This window comes from Stegostoma tigrinum, chromosome 25 (assembly GCF_030684315.1).
Source record: "Stegostoma tigrinum isolate sSteTig4 chromosome 25, sSteTig4.hap1, whole genome shotgun sequence".
In the NCBI taxonomy this organism is placed as follows: Eukaryota; Metazoa; Chordata; class Chondrichthyes; order Orectolobiformes; family Stegostomatidae; genus Stegostoma; species Stegostoma tigrinum.
In genome coordinates, this window is record NC_081378.1 from 18,860,895 (window position 1) to 18,881,929 (window position 21,035).

Below are 21,035 nucleotides of genomic sequence, written 5' to 3' on the forward strand. Positions count from 1 at the left end.
TGATGTTGTCACAAATCATTGGGACAGTGCTCTGGTAACCAAGCTCCTCTGTTCCTACGGTTTGTCAGATGTGAAAATGCATAGTCAAACTGCCCAAAGCCCTAAATTACTTGACTGGCAAATACAAATTAAAAGAAAACACTCAACAGGTTTCTGTACTAAACAAGAAAATTGCTGTTTGTTTATTTTGAACCAGTTGTTTTGATCCAGTGGCAATTAGGAAGTATGAATTCCTAATTTGTATCTCTACAATTTAAACGCTGTCCCTTCTTAAAATTCTCACTTCACAAACAGATGCAAATTAAGAATGGAACAAGAAACAAAATCAAGGTTCATAGCGCAAGCCTTGACTGGATTCAATTAATTGCTTATTTTTTGTTCCTTCCGACTCCTTTTTAGCCTTTGCTGTTGACACAAGTTTGGTTTTTGCGCTGATGTTCTCTTTCGTTCATTGGATGGGAGTTCATCCTTTCTCTGTCTTTTAAAGCATTTTATTCCTCCTTCAATGGGGGATTTGCAGAGAAAGGCGATTGGGGGGCAGCTTGCTGTAACTGGAAATAACACAGTATGGAGCTGGAGGAACGCAGCATCCGAGGAGCAGCAAGATGACATTTCAGGTCCACATCCTTCAGAAATTCTGAATAAGGGCCCCGACCTGAAATGTCAACTTTCCTGCTCCTCTGGTGCTGCCTGGCCTGCTGTGTTCCTCCAGCTTCACACTGTGTTGTTTCCGACTCCAGCATCTGCAGTTCTTGATATCTCTGTTACTGAAGACTTACTTTTGGTACTTTCATGCAAGAGAGAGACACGTGTATGGATTTTTTTTTTGATGCTTTATTTTTGCAAGCTAGCTTCATGCAGTTCAGAGCCTGTTAGCTCTTTGGTGTCTGCCTTTTTCTTTCACAGTTCCACGGGAAAACAATGTTGTATACAACACACAATTGCTCCAGTAAACATGATTTTTAAAGTGGCAACCATCTGCTTACACAGTCTCCTTACTTGAAAGAAATAACCTCCATTTTTACACCACAGTCCAAAAACAAGGAAATAAAAGTGTGATCTTTACAATATTAATGGGAATTATTTTTTACTTAAGAAATATCATTGTATTGGAACACTAAGGTGACTTAAAGTACTAGAAAAAAGGATACTTGTTGGGGGACTAGACATGCAGTTTTGGAAGACAGTAAATATACCAGACGGATAGACCTCTGGGAAATTTGCAGAATGTAACAGATGAACTTCAATAGACTGGCCAGCCTTTTTGTATCTTTGGTTTGTCTTTTTTTTTAAACTCCAAGTTTGACCTTTTCTTTACCCTGTTGGTGCAGACTAGATCTGAGCCACATAGAAGTGAGTGGTGGAGTTGTTTTCTCAGGCCTCAACACCAATGCTTGGACATTGATTTGTCTGTTTTAGCAATGAAACAAATGCATTTCACTTGAGTCTCATCGCCTTCTCAGAATATCCCAAGACTTTATACAATGAAATATATTTTGGAGAAGTTACTATTAGGTAATTGATCATTAAATAAAAAAGAATAGTACAACATTGAAACTCTTGTTTCCAATAATTGTTTAGGATAAAGAAACTGTATAACAGGTGAGTCACTTCAAATCTGTATAGCAGTTAATAGGCTTTCAGTCAGAGATGGTTTAAAATATACAGCTTGGCCCAACATTACCGCTGGTTGAACCTGTCTCAGCTCATTAACACAGGGTTATTGGAGGTTGTTTCATTGCTTCAATGTTCCCCATTACTTCCACTCCTTGGACCCTGTTCAAACCTCATCCATACCTCCTGAAACCATGGTCTGTGTTCATCTTCACTCCCTTTACCCCATCCTGCTGAACCTTGGAGAGTGCTCAACCCCTACGCGGTTTGCTGTTCTGACTCCCCTTTGGAATCGCTGGCTGCTGATCAGCTAGCGTAGAAAGGGTCAGCCCTGCAAGGTTGGGGGTGTTTCACTGTGTATGAGGGAAAAGAGGGAGGAAACTACTGGGTGGGGAGGGTGAGGGTAGGAAATGATCACATTTGTGGGGAGGAGTATTTGCTGTTGGGAGGTGCGAGATCAGAGTGATCTCTGTTGCCGGGGTGGGTGTTCATACTGCAAAAAGAAATGCCAGCCATAGCATAATGAATAATTCTAGATGAACAGTCTTAGGACATTTAACTTTAACATAATGAGGCTTTTGCTGCCGTAAAAAACAGGGGCGTGATTTGACTTGCTACAACTATCTTGCACCATAATGGATTAGATGGATTTCAGGTCCACTTGGCATTTCTGAAGGAGCCTGAATTAGACATCCCAGTAAGAAATGCAGAACATGTCCTTGGGTGGAAAAAGTAAGAGCAGAGTGGCAATCTGACAGTGGTTACACTCTCCAGAAGATTTGAACTAAACTGTGATTAGCACAAGTGAAGCTTAAGGATTGAGGTCTCAGGGAATTTTTATATAATCTTGAAATTTATTTTTAATTTACTGCTGTGTCTTCAATGAAGCACTCACAGCAAATGTGACTTTTGCTTCTCTACTTAGCATGCGGACCCTGGCAGCAATATTTTGGACACCATAGTACTGGAGCAAGCGACACAGTCTGGAAACAGTTCACCTGGCAATACAGGTAATGATGAAGGTTGAACAAAATTGGTGAAACTGTTGGCTGGGAGACTTGAAGAAAGATGGTACCTATGGTTGAGAGATATTAAAGCAGAATTTCCTACAGCTAATTACTCAACAATTAATCTGGAGCCTGAAACTTATACTTGTCCTGACTATCCTTTGGTTGCCCTTGAACCAGGAAACACTGCAACAGAAACAGAGTATGCAGCACTTAAACCCAGTGCTGTTAAGGGAGCAGCTGAGCACCAGAATCATGCCACAAACCCCAGACTACAGGTTAGCAATGTGATGGGAGATCCTCGAGGATTGCTGTGGAATCAGTTATACTTTATTTCATTAATGGTGAATTCAGCTGGTCACGTGGAATAGAGATTCTATTTTACAGGCTTTGGGAAAGGAGCATTATTTAAAATGATCTAATTCTGGCCTTCCTGCAGTCACTGCTAGATTACAGATTGATACAGCTCAGTTTAACCAGCCCATCACGTTCCCTGTGACAGAGCCATCTAATCAGCTCCTCTCTTTTCTAATTTTTAATTGCCCTGCGCATTTTCCTTAAGTATTTATCTAATTCCCTTGTAAAAACTGCTATAGAATCTCTTTTCACCACTGTGTTTCAAATGATTCGTGACAGATCATTACTCATTGTGTTGGGGGAGAAAAGTTCACGTTTCTTTTCCTAGATTGTGACAATTGTCTTAAATCTGTGTCCTCTGATCCCTTTGCCAATGGGAACAGTTTTAATGCCTTCTGACTCTTAACACCCCCATCAAATAGCCCCTTTTTGAAGAGAACTATTTTGTCCTCTCTGGTGTCTCTAGCCAATTGTATGAAAACATGTCAAGATGCATAGTCCTTTAAGTTGCTTAGTTATACAGTCTAGGAAGGCCTGATCTGGATCATTTGGGACCAGCAGAAAGATGATACTGTACCAGCTAATATGGGGAAGATCTCAAAAAGACTTTATAGTTTTGTTTTTGTAGAATTTCTGACATATATCAGAGTATTTACAAATCATATATTTAGCTGCCCTTCTACTTCCTGACGTCAAATCCAACAAGGGTAACTGAAGATCCTTCCTTTCTAAAGGGAGAAGTGTAGGTAGTACTCTGGGTCATGGACTTGATTCCAGATTAGTCTAGAATGACCGTTGTAAGACTGAGTTTGTGGCAGACTCAATTAGCCTCTCCATAATTTTATCTGCTAGATTAGGAATTTTCTTTCAGAGAGACAACAAAGACATAAATGTGGGAAATGGGAAACACCTGTTGATGCTGTATGTTCCTTTTGAGGCTGTGACTGAGGCTCATTGTTGAGTTAAATCAACAAGAACTTTTCTCAGCCTCCGCTGTGGTGGTACTAATGGAACAATGTAATGGGGACACTACTATGCATTCTAACCCCAGCTGTACTGAGTCATGCTGTTGGTTTTTAATGAACAGTGTAGTGCTATTCCAGCCTCTATGTTGACAATTCTCATGAATGAATTAAAAAAACTCACTAAATTCAGCTGTACTCAAAAAGGAAAGGAAAATATGAAAAAGATAATGCTCAGCACACCTGTTTGCATCTGAAAGAGGGGAAAGAGAGATTAAAAGTTTCTGAGAGATTGATTAACAGAACATCCGACTCCCCAATAAAATGTTTATTTCTCCTTAGTGAGGATGCCCGTGTAAAGGACTTTGGTGAATTGTTAAAGAGGATAGGAGGATAGAATAATCTTTATTCACTCGCCCTCTGTTAATAGGTTCAATTAAAGTGAATGGGAATTAGCATCAGGGTCAATCAGTTAATTAATCTTGGAATAAAAAGGAGAAAGGATTCCCCTGCATCGATATTTAGGTAATTTAGCCATTAGCACAGATTCTTTTATTTTCCCCGCACCAATTGCTCCTTCCCTTCCTCCTCCTAGTTCTTGGAAATAAAATCAATCAAAAATTGTTCCCTCCAAAGTTTGTCAAGATCACACATTTGCAATGGGAGAGGCAGAATCTCACCTGCCGAACAAGGAAGGCTAATGAGTTTATTTTAATCCTTGCACTGTGTGCCCACTCATGTTTTCATAATCCCTGCACCCTCTAGGTAGTGGGTCTAGCTGGTTTTCCATCCTATGTGGTAATTACCAGAAAAGCTATAGACCCCTTAATTATATAAATTGAGGCCAAGCCCCTGTTATAGGCCCCTTATGATCAGGTGTTTGGCCTGCTGCACTTGGGATTTGTAACCAGGAGCTAGGCCTAATCAGGGGCCGGCATCTAATGGTGGATTTTATTGTTTGGAAAGCATTAAATAAAAAGACTGGGAGACGGCATTTCCAAATACTGTGTAGTAAATGACCTGTAGATGACCTGTTTTTCAGCTGACAGTGCGCATCATTGTATGACAATTGATAAGTCTGGCTCTTCGTGTTGCAGGCAGTATCCTGTAGTCACAACAGTCCCAGTGGATGTCAGAATGTGTATGCAAGTGCGCTTGAACTCGTGAGAAGAGTGGACAATTGATGATGGATATGATATCTACCTTTTGTTTGCAGGGCAAACAAACAAAGCAGGGGTTCTTCAGGACAATGCTGAATCAGAACCAAAAGCAGCAGATCTGACAGAAGTTCAGGTACAGGAACTTGTTGCTATAATGAAAACTGGAGATCACAGTAATTTGTTCATACTTCCTGCTATAACTCTTCCTATCTCGGTTTCATCCCAAAGGATGGGACATTTCCCTCATGGGTTGTGCACTCAAACAATCTTTCGATGAAAGCTTCTTGTTTGCGAAGAAAACATTTAGAATCACCTGATAATTTGAATCAAACACTTTTGGATTAAGAGGAGTTAGCCATACAGAGATTTATAGTTTGGAATAGTAGTATGATTGGAATTCATGATTTTTGAGTTTGTTTGGTTTGGTTGAAAGCACTCATGTCTCTGAAGTGCTAGAGAGATGTGCTGCTTAAATATAAGTGGTGCTGGCTTCACTTCTCTAAAATTCCACTTTGAATATCCAATTGTAGCTGCTAGTGTGTAGTTTCTATTTCCTTTTGCAATTTTTTTTATTCTCGGGATGTTGGCATCACTGGCGAGTCTAGCATTTACTGCCCACCCCAATTGCCTGTGAATGTGGTGATGAGTCTTTGAATTGCTTAGCCATTGTCAACTGAGTGACTTGCTAGACTACTAACAGCTAGTAATCCAGGTGTGGAACTGAAGTCACGTGTAGACCAAATAAGGTACGTGTGAGAGATGTTAGTGCGCCAGTTGGGCTACTCTGTTATGACTGGCAACTTCTATGATCTCTTCTCTGCTGTCAGCCAGCAAAAACACCAGATTAGTTGAATTCAGTTTCACATCTTGCCATGGAAAGTTTTTAAACCCGTGCCTTCTAGTTTGCAACTTGAGCACCATAAAAACTTCACTTTCAGAGAAAACCTTGCAGACACCCATGGAGAACACCATAGCACTGAATGACTGGTTATGAGGTAGCATTTGAGAGTTTCTGGGGAATAAAGCTGGGATATATTTGTGATGCTCATAATGATGCAGGTGAGAATGTGGAGAAAAAATGACAAGTAAGTTTGTGGGTGACGCAAAGATTGGTTAGGTGGTTGACATGAGGAAGAAGGTCTTAGGTTACAGGAGGATATAGATGGGGAGATCAATAGAAGATGGAACTTGGCCCTGAAAGTGTAAGGTGATGTACTTTGGAAGAAATAACAAGACTAGGGAGTACTCCATGAATGGCAAGACATGAGTAAGCTCAAAGGAATAGAGGAGCCTTGTTTTTTGTCTGTTCATTTGTGGGATGTTGGTGTTGCTGATTGGCCAGCATTTTTGCCCATGCAAAGCCTGGTTCCCCTGGAGAAAGTGGTGGTGAGCTGCTGCAGTCCTTGTGCTGTAAGTAGACCCACAATGCCATTATGATAGTAAAGAAAGCATAGGGAACACTTGTCTTTATTAGTTGTTGCTTAGATTATAAGAACAGCGACGTTATGTTGGAGCTGTACAAAACTTTGTTTAGGTCAGAGTTGGAATGCCGTGTGCGGTTCTGGACACCATACTATAGGAAAGATTTGAATGCACTGCAGGGGATATTGACAAGGATGTAGCCTGGGATGGAGCAGTTTAGCTATGAAGAGAGGCCAAATAAGATCAAGGTGCTTTCTTTAGAGCAGAGAAAGCTGTGAGAGGGTGTATAAGGTAATGAGGAAATGGTCAGGGTGTATAGAAAGCAACTTTTCTTCTTAATTGAAGAGTCACTTACAGGAGCGTATCATTTGAAAGGCAGGAGTTTTAGAGGGACTTGCAGGATTTTTGTTTTCACCCAGTGTATGGTGGGAATCGGGAATGCATTGCTTGGGGGATTAGTTGAGGCAGGAAACCTCACAAGCTGTAAAAAGAATTTGGATGAGCACTTAAAATATCATAACATGCAACACTGCGGGCCAAGTGGTGGAAAGTGGAACTAGTGCAGATTCAAAGTATTTTTTATCAGTGCAGACTCCATGGGCCAAAGGACCTCTTTACTGTATGAATCTTTGAAAATGGCAAAAAGTAATCTTCTCTCCAGTTAATGAATAGGGAAGGCAGTGACATAGTGGCAACAGCAAGCAGTCCAGAATCCAAAACCCCAAGCAAATGTTCTGGGGACATGGGTTTGAATCCTGCAATGGCAGATAGTGAAATTTTGTTTTTCATTGAATTAATCTGGAAAAGAGAGCTGGCCTAATGGTGACCATGTAGCCACCGTTAATTGTCATAAAAATCCATTTGGTTCACGATTGTCGTATAGGAAAAGAAATCCACCGTCCTTACCTGATCTGGCTCACATGTGACTCCAGACCCACAGCAGTGTAATTCGTAATGGCTGTCTGGACAGTTAGGGAAGGGCAGTAAATGCTGGCCTTGCTTGAGATGTCATATCCTGTGAAATATTAGAGAGGTAGTTCATCACCTAGGTGTTAGCGTCATGATGTTGATTGTAAGCACAGAGCTTACCAAAATACAGTAAGGACAGGTAATGGCCAAGCGGTAGTGCCTTTGCCTTGTGGAATGTAAAGTACGCATCAACCCCTTCCCAACAAGCACGTGTTGCGTGATGGTGTTGGTGGTAGGGAATGCTGGGTGGGAATTACTGTGGCAGTCCCTTCCAAGTTCCACAATGAATAAGCAGAAATACTTGGCCATTTCTTGTACTAGTACTTGTATTTTTGTAAATTCTGTACATTTGCATCAACATCAGTAACCTGCATTTATACAGTGTTGTTGAGTAGTTACACATACTGAGGTTTTTCATAGGCATGTAATCAGGCTAAAAAAAGCAGTAGATATCAGGACAGATGGCAGAAGTTTGGTCAAAGTGGTATATTTTAAGGACCTTCGGGTCTCAAATGTGCCATGGAAGTGGAGAGGTAGAGTTTTGGGGAAGGAATTCTAGAGGTAGGAACCTGGCCAGCTGAAGTCACAACCTCTAATGGTGTGATGAAGGAGATCGGGTTTATACAAATGGCCACAGGTTTACCATATCATGTATAGCCCATGTTTAGGTAGGGTGTTATATTTCAAAGTTCACCTTTTATGTGGGAATTACTGAGAATTTTTTTTTCAACCTAGCACGATGATGCAGAGGCCGGGGAATGCAGAGATCTCTATTCCTTACAGAAGGCTATCTCTGATAAAGACAAAGACTTGGCGACTGTTACACAGCAACTAGCAGAAGCTCAGAAGGAAATAGCAAGGCTCAACCAACAGCTGTTCGACAAACCAGGGAATGTGCAACTAGAAGATGGGACTGGTTCCCAAGTACAGGCGGCGGATGTGAATCAGTTTCTGTCCCTTGGACAGAAGGCCATGTCAGTAGCTGATAAGAATATTAATGTGTTGATACGGGAGAAGGAAGGAAAGAGCTTTGTTACACTAATGGAAGACAGCAAGAATTCAGGCAGTGAAATAGAATGCACCAATATTTCAGTGGAAATAGAGGGGAAGACTACCTCTGTTGTACAGGTAGAGCAAAGGAGTACAACTGTTGTCCATCTGGATGAGAACATCTACTCCTCCACAGAGCTGTACAGTTCTGGGGAGCATCTCGGATCTAGTTTAATTTCACAGCAGGGATTGCAGATGATCTCAGGAAAGGAGCAAGATGATGAGATTGTTAGAAATGTTCATGGGCTTCAAATGATTGAGAATGAAGAGTTTGAGAAACTACAAACTCGCATACAGGAACTTGAAAAGAACATGGAAGCAGCAGAGACCTTGTACAGAAGGCAGCTGAATGACAAGCAAGAGGACTTTACGAGCTTAAATCAGAAAGTTTTGAGTTGTGAGAAAGAGGCTGAGAATGCAAAGGAAACCATCAATAATCTGAATTTAGAAAAGGAGCAGCTCCTCCATCAGATTCAGCAATATGAAGACGAGTTACGTTCAGTATCTGAGCTGAAAGAAAAACTGACTAAAGCTGAGGAGAATGCAGCAAATGAAGAGAAGAAGCGGCTTTTGTGTTTGGAGCAAACAAGCATGCAGAGTGGCTTGTTGGAAGAGCAGCTTCACAGTGCAGAAAATGAGTCAAGGTCAAAAGACATGAAAATTGAATCCTTGGAGAAGGAGCTGGACGCTATCCAGTGTCAGGTCTCCGAGCATGATGTAGAAGCTAAAGCTATAAAAGCACAGTTGCAAGAGAAAGAAGAAGCAATCTTGAGCTTGAAGCAGCTCATAACGGATGAGGAGTCCAAAGTTGAGGAGTTCATGCAGAAGTTAGCTTCCAAGGAGCAGGAACTGTTGAATGTGCAGCACAGCCTGTCTGAGGAAACCAGCAAAACTCAACAGCTTCAGTCCAGTCTGACAGCAAGGGACATTGAAATGGCTGAGCTTACCATGAGCATGTCTGAGAAAATGGTCGCATTGAATGAAGACAAATTTTCCCTGGGTAACGAAGTAAAACACTTGAAGGAGCAGCTTTTATTGTTGCAAAAAGAGCAGGAGGGAATTGGAGGCCAGGAGAAACCGTTGGTTGAGACCAAACTGTCTCCTCAGAAGGAACAGATGGACCTCCTACAAAATAATGCTGCCGGGTTTGAATTGTTGTTGAAAGAGAAAGACAGTTTGGTGAAGCAAGTGGAAAATCTGAAGTCAGAGAATGAACAGGTAAAAAGGAAGCTGCAAGCTGCTTTGATAAAGAGGAAGGAGCTTTTGAAGAAAGTGGAAGAAATGAATCAGGAAGCACAGAAGAAAGACCTCCAAGCAGAGGAACTCTCACCAATAGTTCCTGGGTCAGAATGCAGTGATTTTGTATCTCCAGAGTTGCTGACCCCATCCAAAGAAGCACAATCCCAGGATCCACATTCAGTTGACTTGATTAGGGCACTTTCTGAAAAAGAAACAGATTTGCAGCGTGTTAGCGAAAATCTGCAAGATCAAGCGGCCAAAGTTATTCAGCTTCAGAATTTGGTAGACGGTCTGAAACAAGACCTACAGGAAAAAACAGATTGTGTGAATTCTCTAGAAGCTGATGTACTTGCCAAGCAGTTAACAATTCAGCAGCTAACGTCACAGCTTGAGGCGGAAAAGAAGTGTGTCGAGCACGAGGGTACTGAAGTAGATTCTGGAAGGAATGTAGATGAGTCCACCACCACAATGGAAGGCTTGGCAAAAGGTAAACAAACTGAACTTGAGTTGAAGCTTTTCACCCTGGAGCAGGAAAAAGATCAGCTACAGAAGAAGCTTGAGGAGGCTGTGAGTTCACGCAAGGACATGATCAAAAAGGCTCAGGAAAAGAACAGACATCACAGGGAGCAAGTGAAACAACAGAAAGAGGAGTATAGTATCCTGCTGGAGAATTTTAATGAGCAATGTCTGGAGAAAGCAAGCATCTCTGAGGAACTTTCGAAAGTGAAAGAGCAGCTACGGCTATTAGAAGAGAAATGTTCTGTGGATGTGGAATTGCAGGCAGGGAAGCCACTTCATGAGGATAATGTCCCAAAGGCAGCTCAGCATTCAGGCTGGAGCTGTGAGGAGATAGAATCTTCAAAAGTAGAACCAGTTCAGACGTTCGTGGGTCGATCTGAAGCAATGAGTGACAATATTTTGGTGGCACAGTTAAAAGAAGAACTCCATATGTTACACAGAGAGAAGGACAGCATTATGTTAAAACTGGAGGACTCAGAAAATCTTGAACAAAGAGCAAGGGAAGAATCAGCAGGGCTTCGAGATCAAATATCTGAGCTGCAGAGAGTCCAGCACTTGGAGAAAGAGGAATTACTTAAAGAACTTGACCTTCTGAAGAAGAGGAAGCAAGAAATGGAAGCAGAAGGCCTTAAAGTAACTTTAGAGAGTGCCAAGGCTGAAAGCTCTGTCTCTGAACACTTGGCCACACTAAACAAGGAATATGGTGAACTAAAGAACATTTTGCAGAAAAAAGATGAAGAAGTAGAACATTTCCAGATACAGTTGAAGGAAAAAGATATACTCCTCAACAACCTGCAACAGCAGATATCTGACAAGGAAGAGCTTGTCAGAGAGTTAGAAATGCAAATGGAACAGCAAACCAAAGAGCACGAAGAACAGAGAAAACAGTTGCAAACAGAGATTCTGGAAATTCAACAGAAGCAAGAAGAAGATACTGAAGAGGCTAAGTCCAAACAGCAGATACAGAGGAAGCTACAAGCTGCCCTCATCTCACGTAAAGAAAGTTTGAAGGCAAATAAGTTGCTGAAGGAAGAGCTGGCTTCTGTAACGACATTGAAAGAAGAATTAAGTAACAAGGTGAGAGAAATGGAGAAAACCACTGAGGATCTGAGGCAAGACAAAGAAGACTTACTGGCAAAAATGTCGAATCTCCAAGAGCAAAATGAAAAATTAATCACAGAAGTGGATAAGTTACTGACTGAAAACCAGAACCTTAGTGCTTCATGTGAGAGCTTGAAGCTGGTCATTGAAAGTGTTACATTGGAGAAAGGAAGCTTGCAGCAGGAGATTGAATTCTTGAAAGGCGAACAAGTAGCTGAGAGCTCAGAATGGCAACGCAAACACAGTGACCTACAGAAGGAATACGAGACCCTTCTGCAGTGTTATGAGAATGTTGGTGGTGAGACTGAAAGGATACGTCGTGTGCTGGATGTTAGCAAGCAGGAGAATCAAGAGCTACTTTGCAGGATTCGAGAAACTGAGGCTCAGAAGCTAGAATTAGAAAAGCAAGTCCAAGAGGCTGCTCAGGAGCAGGAGGGAATGAAAGAGAAAATGAGGAAGTTTGCTAAATCAAAGCAGCAGAAAATTATGGAGCTCGAAGAAGAAATTGAGAAGCTTCAGTCAGAGCAACAGCCTGAAACAAGTAGCCAGATTAAGCCATCTATATCCCCTGACTCAACAGAAAATCAGCTTCAGGAAGAGCTGCAGAAAGCAGTGAGGGAAACTGAAAAGGTTATGAATGAACTTGAGATATTAAAAGCTCAAAAGGATTCTTTAGATTCGGAGGTGATTACATTGAGGCAGCAGTTGAAGGATGTGACTGAAAAGCTGGAAATAAGTGAAGAAGAATTGGAGAAAATTCGCAGTTGTGTCGTTCAAGGGCGGGACGTTCAGATGGAAGAAGCAGTTGTAGCATCTCTTGCTACAGAGGTTAAACAAGAATTCAGCAACAAATTGGGTTCTGCTACAGAGTCACCTGCAACCCGTGCCTCTCCTGAGGGCTCACAAGAAGTCTGTGATCCCAGTGATCTTGCTGAAATTGCCAGTTGCAGACTAGAATTATCACAGCTGACAGAAAAACTAACACAGGCAGAAAGTGGCAAACAAATGCTCGAGAACGAGATGAGTGAATTGAAGAAAATGAGTCAGCTTTTGAGAACTGAGAAGGAGACTTTGGAAGAACAACTGCTTAAGAGTCAGGATGAATTGAAACTGATGCAGAAGTCTGCCTCTGAGCAGGAGAAGGATAACCACCAGATAATTGAACAAGTAGAAGAGTTAAAGAGGGAAAAAGCAGCTGCAGAGTCAGATAAAGATGACTTGGAAGAGCGATTAATGAATCAGTTAGCAGAACTCAATGGTAGCATTGCTAACTATCAACAGGAATTGAAAGATGACAGTGACAAAATTTCATGCCTAGAACTAACTGTGAAAAACAACCAGAAGCATATAGATAACCTGGAAGAAGAGGTGAGGCATCTCAAGAGCGAGAAGGTAGAATCTGCAGCCAAGATGCAAAAAGATTTTGAGGAAAAAGTCAAGTCAATGCAAAGAGGAAAAGAGGGCCGAAAGGTCCACAACAAAGAACTGCAAGAGCTGCTTAAGGTGAAACAGCAAGAGGTAAAGCAGCTACAGAAAGATTGTATCCGGTACCAGGAGAAGATCAGTGGTCTGGAAAAGACCATCAAGGCATTGGAATTTGTTCAGCAAGAAACTCAGAAGAATTTGGATGCTGCGATAAAGGAAAAATCAGCAAAAATTGAGGAATCTAAAAAGACTGAAGCAGAGTTGTTTTCCTGTAAAATCCGACTGGATGATACCCAAAGTGAGGCGGCTAGGATCCTAGCTGACCACCTGAAACTGAAAGAAGAACTCCAAACTAATGAGGAAAAGGCCCAAGAGCAAGCTCACAGCATGGAAGAAGAACACAAGCGAAAACTTAACCGAGAACAAAATGAACATAGAAAGCAGTTGAGAAATATGCAAGAGCAATTGGAGCATTTGGAACGGGAGAAGAAGCATGCTGAAGACTCTATCGTTGAGCTGAAGGACATCTTGGAAAAGAAGAAAGAGGAAGCCAGTAAAATTCAAACCGACTTTAATGAAAATTTGGCAAAGCTGGCAGCCTTCACTCGCAGCATGTCCTCTTTACAGAATGACCGGGATAGAATCATTGATGAATCCAAGAAGTGGGAAATCAAATTCAATGATGCGATCCTGAAGAAGGAGGAAGAGATCAGGGATAAGGAAGGCAACTGCAATGAGCTGAAGGAGCAGCTAAGACAGGCGTCCATTTACAGCGAGGAACTGGAAATCAAGCTTTCAAGGTAAAGGAAAAGGTTTTATGGGGAGATTGATTGATTGCTGGATTTATCCTGTCATTGGGGTGCTTCCCCCTCTGGTTGTGCGCATTACAAATCATATGCAAACATAGTTTCCCAAGGTGCTGGCAGGCAAGGCTGTTCCCTTTTGGTCTTGATTTAGATTGAATAAAAGGGCTCAGATCTGTGATTCGGAAAAGACGAAAGAGTCAGCTGCCATCAGTTTTCTTTTGCAAACTTGACAAGGTCAGTCTAAGCACTACTTATAGATTTCTATGTATCACTCCCACTTGCTAAAGTATCCAGTCCCTCCTTCAGCAACACAGTGGCTGCAGTGTGCACTGTTTGCAGGAGGCCCTGCAACAGTGCATCAACTTTTTCGGTAGACAAATGGGAATACAAACTCTTCTAGATTCCCTTCAAAAATATGCACCGTCCTTCCTTGAATCTACATTGTCACCCCTTCATTGATGCTGGGTCTTCACAGAACATACATTTTTTTTAAAAAATATTGATTTTGGTGTGGCAGCATGGACTTCTGGGCTTCATCAAGGTCCTAGGAATGTACAGAACTAAGAAACCCAAGTGTTTTTGAGCTGTTATATCAATCTGTCAAATTTTCTATCAGGCTTTTGATGAATTATTTCTCCAATTCTTTTGTGTATTGTAATGTCCAGCATTATGTGGACCTTGGTCTTTCACCAATGTGTATTCACGAAACGTGAATCACTGCAGAGGTGAACACATTGGGAAACTTAGCACATCTGAATGTACATCATTGTTTTGTTACAAATTCTCCATTTATGCCTTAACATTTGAGTGTAGTTGCCCCAGTTAGTTCGTAAATTGTAAGTCAAAGCCTGCTGTGATCCTTTGTATGAATAGGAGTTTACTTTATTTGGAACAGAATTTTTTAAACGAATTAGTGAGTTGCTTTTAATGACTTCAGAAAGTTAGGAAAGACCACGAAGGGATTGCCTGTTTTATCTTTTTGCTCCCAATGCAGGTTGAGAGGGTGGCTTGGGGTAGGGTTAAGTATGAGTGGTCATTCTGAACTGACTTCGTGCTCATAATGTTTTCCAGAGCGCTGAGTGTAGGGTCCTGAGAGTAAGTAAATTTGTAAAGTGGTGCTGGAAATGTTTAGTTAACTTTTTCCTGTTCTGCGTAACAGTTGTGGGCATTTTTTTCAGATTGGAGCAGAGTGAACAGGAATGGGAATCAAAGTTCAAGTCTGAAGAAGAGGTTCATAGGCAGATGGTGAAAAAGGTTGAGGATGAAAACCAACAGCTCTTCTCAAAATTTGAAGAATTCCAGAAGCTTCACAAAGATTCTCAGAATGAGCTACTCAAAATAACAGAAGAGGTTAAGAGCCTGATAGAAAAGAATGCTGTTTTAAGCAGCTCTCTAGAGAAGCTTGAGACAACCAGAGGTGAGCTGGAAGAAAACCTGAGGCAGCAAGAGGCAGAAGTGCAAAATTACATGCTGACCTGTGAGCAGCTTCAGTCTGATCTCCAGAGCTCCAAATCTTTAACTGATAAGCTGCATAAAGAAATTGGAGAAAAAGAGGAAAAGATTGTTTCCCTCCTGGCAGCTAAAGAGGAGGCTGTTGCTAATGTTATCAGTGAGGCCCAGCAGCAGCATGCTGAAGACATCAGGCACTGGGAAAGTCAGATTCAGAAGATAGAAGATGAGAAATTGGAGGGAGAGCGAGCAGTCCACAAACTGCAGAAAGAAACTGAAGATCTGGATGCAAAACTGAAAAGAACTGAAGCTGAGTTAAAGCAGAGCAAGGTAAAGCTAGAGTCTTTCACAAAGTCCATGGCCTCCCTCCAGGATGACCGGGAGAGAGTGTTGACTGACTACAAACAACTTGAACATAAACACATCGAGGTGATTGTAGAAAAAGACCAATTGATTCAAGAGGCTGCGACAGAGAACAACAAACTTAAGAATGAATTAAGGAGCCAGCAAGGCCAGAAGGATGATTTGAACTCTGAAAATGCCAAACTAAATGCACAGCTTATGCAGTACAGAGAGGACCTTAACCAGGTGATTTCAATGAAGGATTCTCAGCACAAACAGTTGCTAAAAACTCAACTTGAGAGAATTAAAACATTGGAGAGTGAGAAAACTGACATCGAGAGACTGTTAAAAGAAGTGGAACGTGGATCAGATGAACTCAGCCAAGAGAACAAAGCTCTGAAGGACGAGAAGCAGAATCAGAAGGAACAGTTGCAGTTAGCAGAGAAAACCATTGATGAGCTGAAGGAAGAGGTGGAAAAGTTAACAGTTGGTGGGCCTGTGCAGCTGCTTCAGCATCGGTTAGATGAGAAGACTGCGGAGGTGGAAAAACTGGTCACCAGCCTCTCCTCCATGCAGGACAAGGTCACTGAGCTGGAGTTGAAAGTGGTCACAATTGAGAATGAAACCGAGCAAAATCTCCGCGCCACCGAAGTTCGGTATGAGAAGGAACTCCAGAATCTGCAGCATAATGCTGGCATCATGAGAAACGAAACTGAAACAGCAGAGGAAAGAGTGGCTGAACTCGCCAGGGACCTCATGGAGACTGAACAGAGATTACGGGAATCAATTGAAGAGATTGAGCAGTTCAAGGCACAGAATCTGTCTTTTGGGAAAGCCATGAGTTCTTTACAAGTCAATCGAGACCATCTCCTTGGGCAACTTGAGGAGTTACAGAAAAAATACACAACTGATTTTGAGATGGAGAAGAACAGGAGTGAAGGTTTATATCAAGAGCTAAGCCAGTCTAAAATCAATTTCCATAATCTGCAGAAAGAGAACGATCGTTTATCATCAGAGCTGGCAGCTGTGAAGAGCAGTACCATTGAGGATAATTTACGGATTCGCATTGATGAACTGAACAAGCAGCTGTTGTCCAAAGAGCAGGATGTGCATGATTTAACCTTGGAACTAGAAAGCTCAGCCAATCAACTGAAAGCGTTCTCCAAGACTGTGACAACATTACAAGAGGAGAGGGACAGACTGATGGATACAGTGGCCAAAAGCAAGAAGGTTCACGAAGTTAAGCAGGGTTCTGCATCAACATCTACAAAGCCAAGTGAAGTGCAGAGTCTGAGAAATGCTTTGTCTTCGTTGCAGAATGACCGTGATAGACTGGTAACTATAGTTCTGTCACTTTTTACGTTTTACCTATAAATTTCCCTCTTGGCTTGAAAATAATTATGTTGTAAATTCCTGCTTTTTGTTTTGCCCCTGAGCTACTTCTCCTCTACAATCTGCTGTCAGTGGCATACTTCACACCAGTCAACACATCACTTCAGTGTGCACTGATCTATGTTGACTTACAGAACAACAAAGTCTTGAATGTTAAATTCTCACACTCATGTCCTCAAATCCCTCCATGGAGTCAGCACTCCTACAGGGTATAATAAATCATCCCAACATATTTTACAAAAGTGTTATCAAATAAAATTTGACATTAAACCATGTGAGAAGATATTCGGATGAAAGGCCAAAAGCTTGACTGGAGAGGTAGATTTTAAGGAGTATCTTGAGGAGGACACTGTTGTGAAGAGATTTAGGGGTGGGAATTTCAGAGCTTAAGCCCCAAGAGACTATAAAGACATGGCAGTCAGTGGTGAAGTGACCAAGGAGCTGCAAGAGGCCAGAATTAGCGAGAGACATGGGGTTGTGAGATTATAGGAGCTGTTGAGATGAAACAAAGGACCTAAGAAATTGTATAAACTTCTTTTTGTGCTAAACATTGTGAAGTCATGTTTTAATAATTTGTCCATTACTTTAATTTTTTTTAATGAAATGGGTGCTACTGGCAAGGCTGGTCATTCAGAGTACATTCCATGTTGCCACATGAAGGTAGTGGTGAACGACCTCCTTGATCTGCTCCCTCAGCTTACTGTTTAAGCATGAAGTTACAAGTTATTTTATGATGCAGAGGATGGCACAAGCATAGGAGAAGGCCATTTAGCCTGTTGAGTCTGAGCTGGCTGTCTGGAGGAGAAAGTCACCAAATGCCACTCACCCACGTCGTCCCTGTAGTGCTCCAGTTTCTTGCTTAGCTGATAATGATCCAGTTCCCATTGGAAAACCTCATGCAATCTATTTCTATCATGTTCTCAAGTTGTGCATTCCAGATCTTAACTACTTGGTGTGTGGAAATATTTCTTCTTTTGAGACCTGTGTTGTGGATTTCCTAATGCAAAATCCAGACTTTTGTTTTATTTTGTCAAATTCGGGTAAGGAAACAAAATCTGAAAATCGGAAACTAAGGCAGAAGTGGAAGGATGTAATGCACTGGTGGTGTGCCACAGGGATCAGAGATGGGGCCATGTTTAGTTACAAGATACATTAATGACTTGGATTAGGAAAGTAAATGTAATACAGCCAGATTTTCTGATGAAACAAAAATAAAAAGACAAGTGGTGAGGATGGCAGAGGAATACAGTTAGGCTAAGTGAATAAGCAAAAACTTGGAAGATGGAATGTAAGGTGGGAAAATGTGAAGTTGTCTACTTTGACAAGAAGAGGAGGGGATTGATTATTATTTGCATAGACGAAGACTGTAAAAGCTACAGCGCAGAGGAATTTGCGAGTCCTCGTGCATTAGTCGCCAACATTCAAGTTCAGCAGCTGTTGGGAAGGCAAATGAGATGTTTGTCTCCATTTCAAAGGAAATGGAAATATATAGGTCAGGTGGTTTTGTTAAATCTATACAAGGCACTAGTTAGATCGCAGCTAGAATGCTGTAAACAGTTTTGGGACCCATATCTGAGGAAAGATTTGATGGCAGGGTAGATGCAGAAAGGTTGTTTTCCCTTGTGGCAAGCCTAAGACCAGAGGACATGATCTCAGAATGAAGGGCCGCACATTTGAGATAGAGTTGAGGAAGAATTTGCTTCCTCAAAGGAAGTAAAGCTGTGGAATTCTTTAGCGTGGAGTCTGATGTTCAGTGGTTGGCTGTGTTGTTGGAGGGGATTCTGAAAGATAGGATTTACGTGCATTTGGAAAGGCATTGATTAGGTTTAGTCAATGTGGCTTTGTGTGTGGGAAATCTTGCCTCTCAAACTTGATTGAGTTTTTTGAAGAGGTGACCAAGAAGATGGATGAAGGCAGAGTGGTAGGCATTGTCTACATGACTTTTAACAAGGCCTTTGACACAGTCTTGTGTGGTAGACAGGCTAGTAAGATTAGATCACATTGAATCCAGGGGGATCTAGCCAACTGGATACAAAATTGGCTTGGTAGTAGGAAAGGGTGGTAGAGGTTTGTTATTCGTATTGGAGGCCTGTGACCAGCGGTGTGCTGCAGGGATCAGTACTAGGTCCACTGATCTCCATCATTTGTATCAATGATTTGGATGAGGATATAGGAAATATGGTAAGTAAGTTTGTGGATGACACCAAAATTGGTGGTATGGTGAACTATGAAGGAGGTTATCCAAGATCACAACAAAATCCTGATCAGATGGATTAGTTGCCAAGAAATGGTAAATGGAGTTTAATTTAGATAAGTGCAAGGTGTTGCATTTTAGTAGACAAGCCAGGGCAGGACTTACACAGTTAATGGTAGGGCCCTGGGGAGTGGTGTTTGACAGAGGGACCTTGGAGTGCATGCTGCAGTTAGGTAGAATAGTGAAGAAGGCGTTTGACATGTTTGCCTTTATTGGACAGTGCATTGATTATAGGAGTTGGGGGTGACATTTTGCGGCTGTACGTGACATTGCTGAGGCCACTTTGAGAATACTGAGTATAATTTTGATCACCCTGCAATAGAAAAGATGTTGTTAAACTGGAAAGGATACAGAAAAAAATTACAAGGATGTTGCTAGGACTAGAAGGTTTGAGTCGTAAGGAGAGGCTGGACAGGCTGGGATCTTTCTCCCTTGGAGCTTTGGATGTTGAGGGATGACCTTAAGGAGATTTATAAAACCATGAGGGGCATAGATAAAGTGAATACCCCCGTCTTTTTCCAAGGGCAGGAGAGTCCAAAACTAGAGGGCATAGGCTTAAAGTGAGAGGGGAAAGATTTAAAGGCAACCTGAGGGGCAACTTTTGCACACAGCATAGTGCCTGTATGGAATGATATGCCAGAGGAAGTGCTAGAGGTGGGTACAATTACAATATTTAAAAGACATTTGGACAGGTACATGAGCAAGAAAGGTTTAGTGATATGGACCAAACACAGGCAAGTGGGATTTGTTCTGTTTAGGATACCTGGTTGGCATGGATGAGTTGGATTGCAGAGTCTGTTTCTGTGCTGTGTGACTCCAAGACTCCCTCTCTATTCAAGACTGAGACTTGTAATCAGTAAGGGAGTCAAGGGTTCTGGGGAAAAGGCAGGAAAGTGGACTTGAGGATTATCAGATCAAAAATGATCTCATTAAATAACAGAACAGGCTTGATGGGCTGAATAGCTTCCTACACTTACAACTTTACAGTCTGATGGTCTTACACTGTGGTTTATATAATAGTTGTCAGCTGGCTCTAAGCATATGTTTTATAAAGCTAGATTGTGAGAGGAATGGAAGGTATTGTCATCTCCTGGTCCTCTGTATAAAGTTAGGATCGTGCCAATGCCCTGCCCTCTATCTACGATTCACTGCTTCGTGTCAGTGACCTGCCCTCTGTTCCCAGTCCCCTGCTATGTGTCAGTGACCTGCTGTCTGTCTCCAGCTTCTACTGTGCTGTCAAAACCAATCTCTTCCTAGTCCGCTGCACTGTGCTGGGATCCTTCACTCTTCTGCATCTATTCTGTCTCATCCCAGTGTGCAAGCTCTTCTGTGCGGCTGTCCTGCATTCTACTCCGTACCCCCTGGTATATCTCTTCTGCTTCCCTAATTCTGTTGCAGCTGGAGGAGTTGAAGAACCTGCAGACGCAGTACCTGCGGATTGGGGAGGAGACAGCTGAACTGTCACAGCTCCGGATGCAGCTGGAAGCCCAGAACCAACAGATTGCTGAATACAAAGACACCCAAGAGCAGCTGAAGAAAGAAAGCGTTTCCTATCATGAGGAGCTTGGACAGCTCAGGTTAGCATTAGACTGCTGATTCTCTGTCTCTAGTTACTGAGTCAGGTTTTGCCATTCCAGAGCACAGTATAATCGCTGTAGGCCCATGATCAGATTCATGAGCAGAAAGAACTCACCCAAGTGGCTCTTGCACATGAGGAAGAATGTCCATTCTTACTGTCCTTAAAATTAATTTCCTTGCAGTGAATTACATTTATGTGCAACAACTGTTGCTATGAAAGTGATGGCAACAAGTATTCTGGGCCAGATTATCCCAGCGATGGTGCAGCTTGGACTGAGATGGAATGATCATGACTAGTTTCTGATGGACTGTGCTGGGAGCGGGGACCAATCAGTGAAGTGGAAAATCAGTGGCGGCACCATGCTCCCAAAAGAAATTGAAAATGGACA

At 42.0% G+C, this 21,035-nt stretch overlaps 1 protein-coding gene across 3 annotated transcripts in view; it reads left to right on the plus strand.

Moving 5' to 3' along the window:
• Positions 1 to 21,035, plus strand: part of golgb1 (golgin B1) — a 66,118-nt gene that overhangs the window by 34,589 nt on the left and 10,494 nt on the right. For all 3 annotated transcript variants that reach the window (XM_059654524.1, XM_059654525.1, XM_059654526.1), the window contains exons 12-16: positions 2,540 to 2,624; positions 5,157 to 5,233; positions 8,227 to 13,625; positions 14,810 to 16,757; positions 20,467 to 20,645. In XM_059654524.1, the coding sequence (XP_059510507.1) occupies positions 2,540 to 2,624; positions 5,157 to 5,233; positions 8,227 to 13,625; positions 14,810 to 16,757; positions 20,467 to 20,645 (7,688 nt within the window). The remainder of the gene's footprint in view (positions 1 to 2,539; positions 2,625 to 5,156; positions 5,234 to 8,226; positions 13,626 to 14,809; positions 16,758 to 20,466; positions 20,646 to 21,035) is intronic.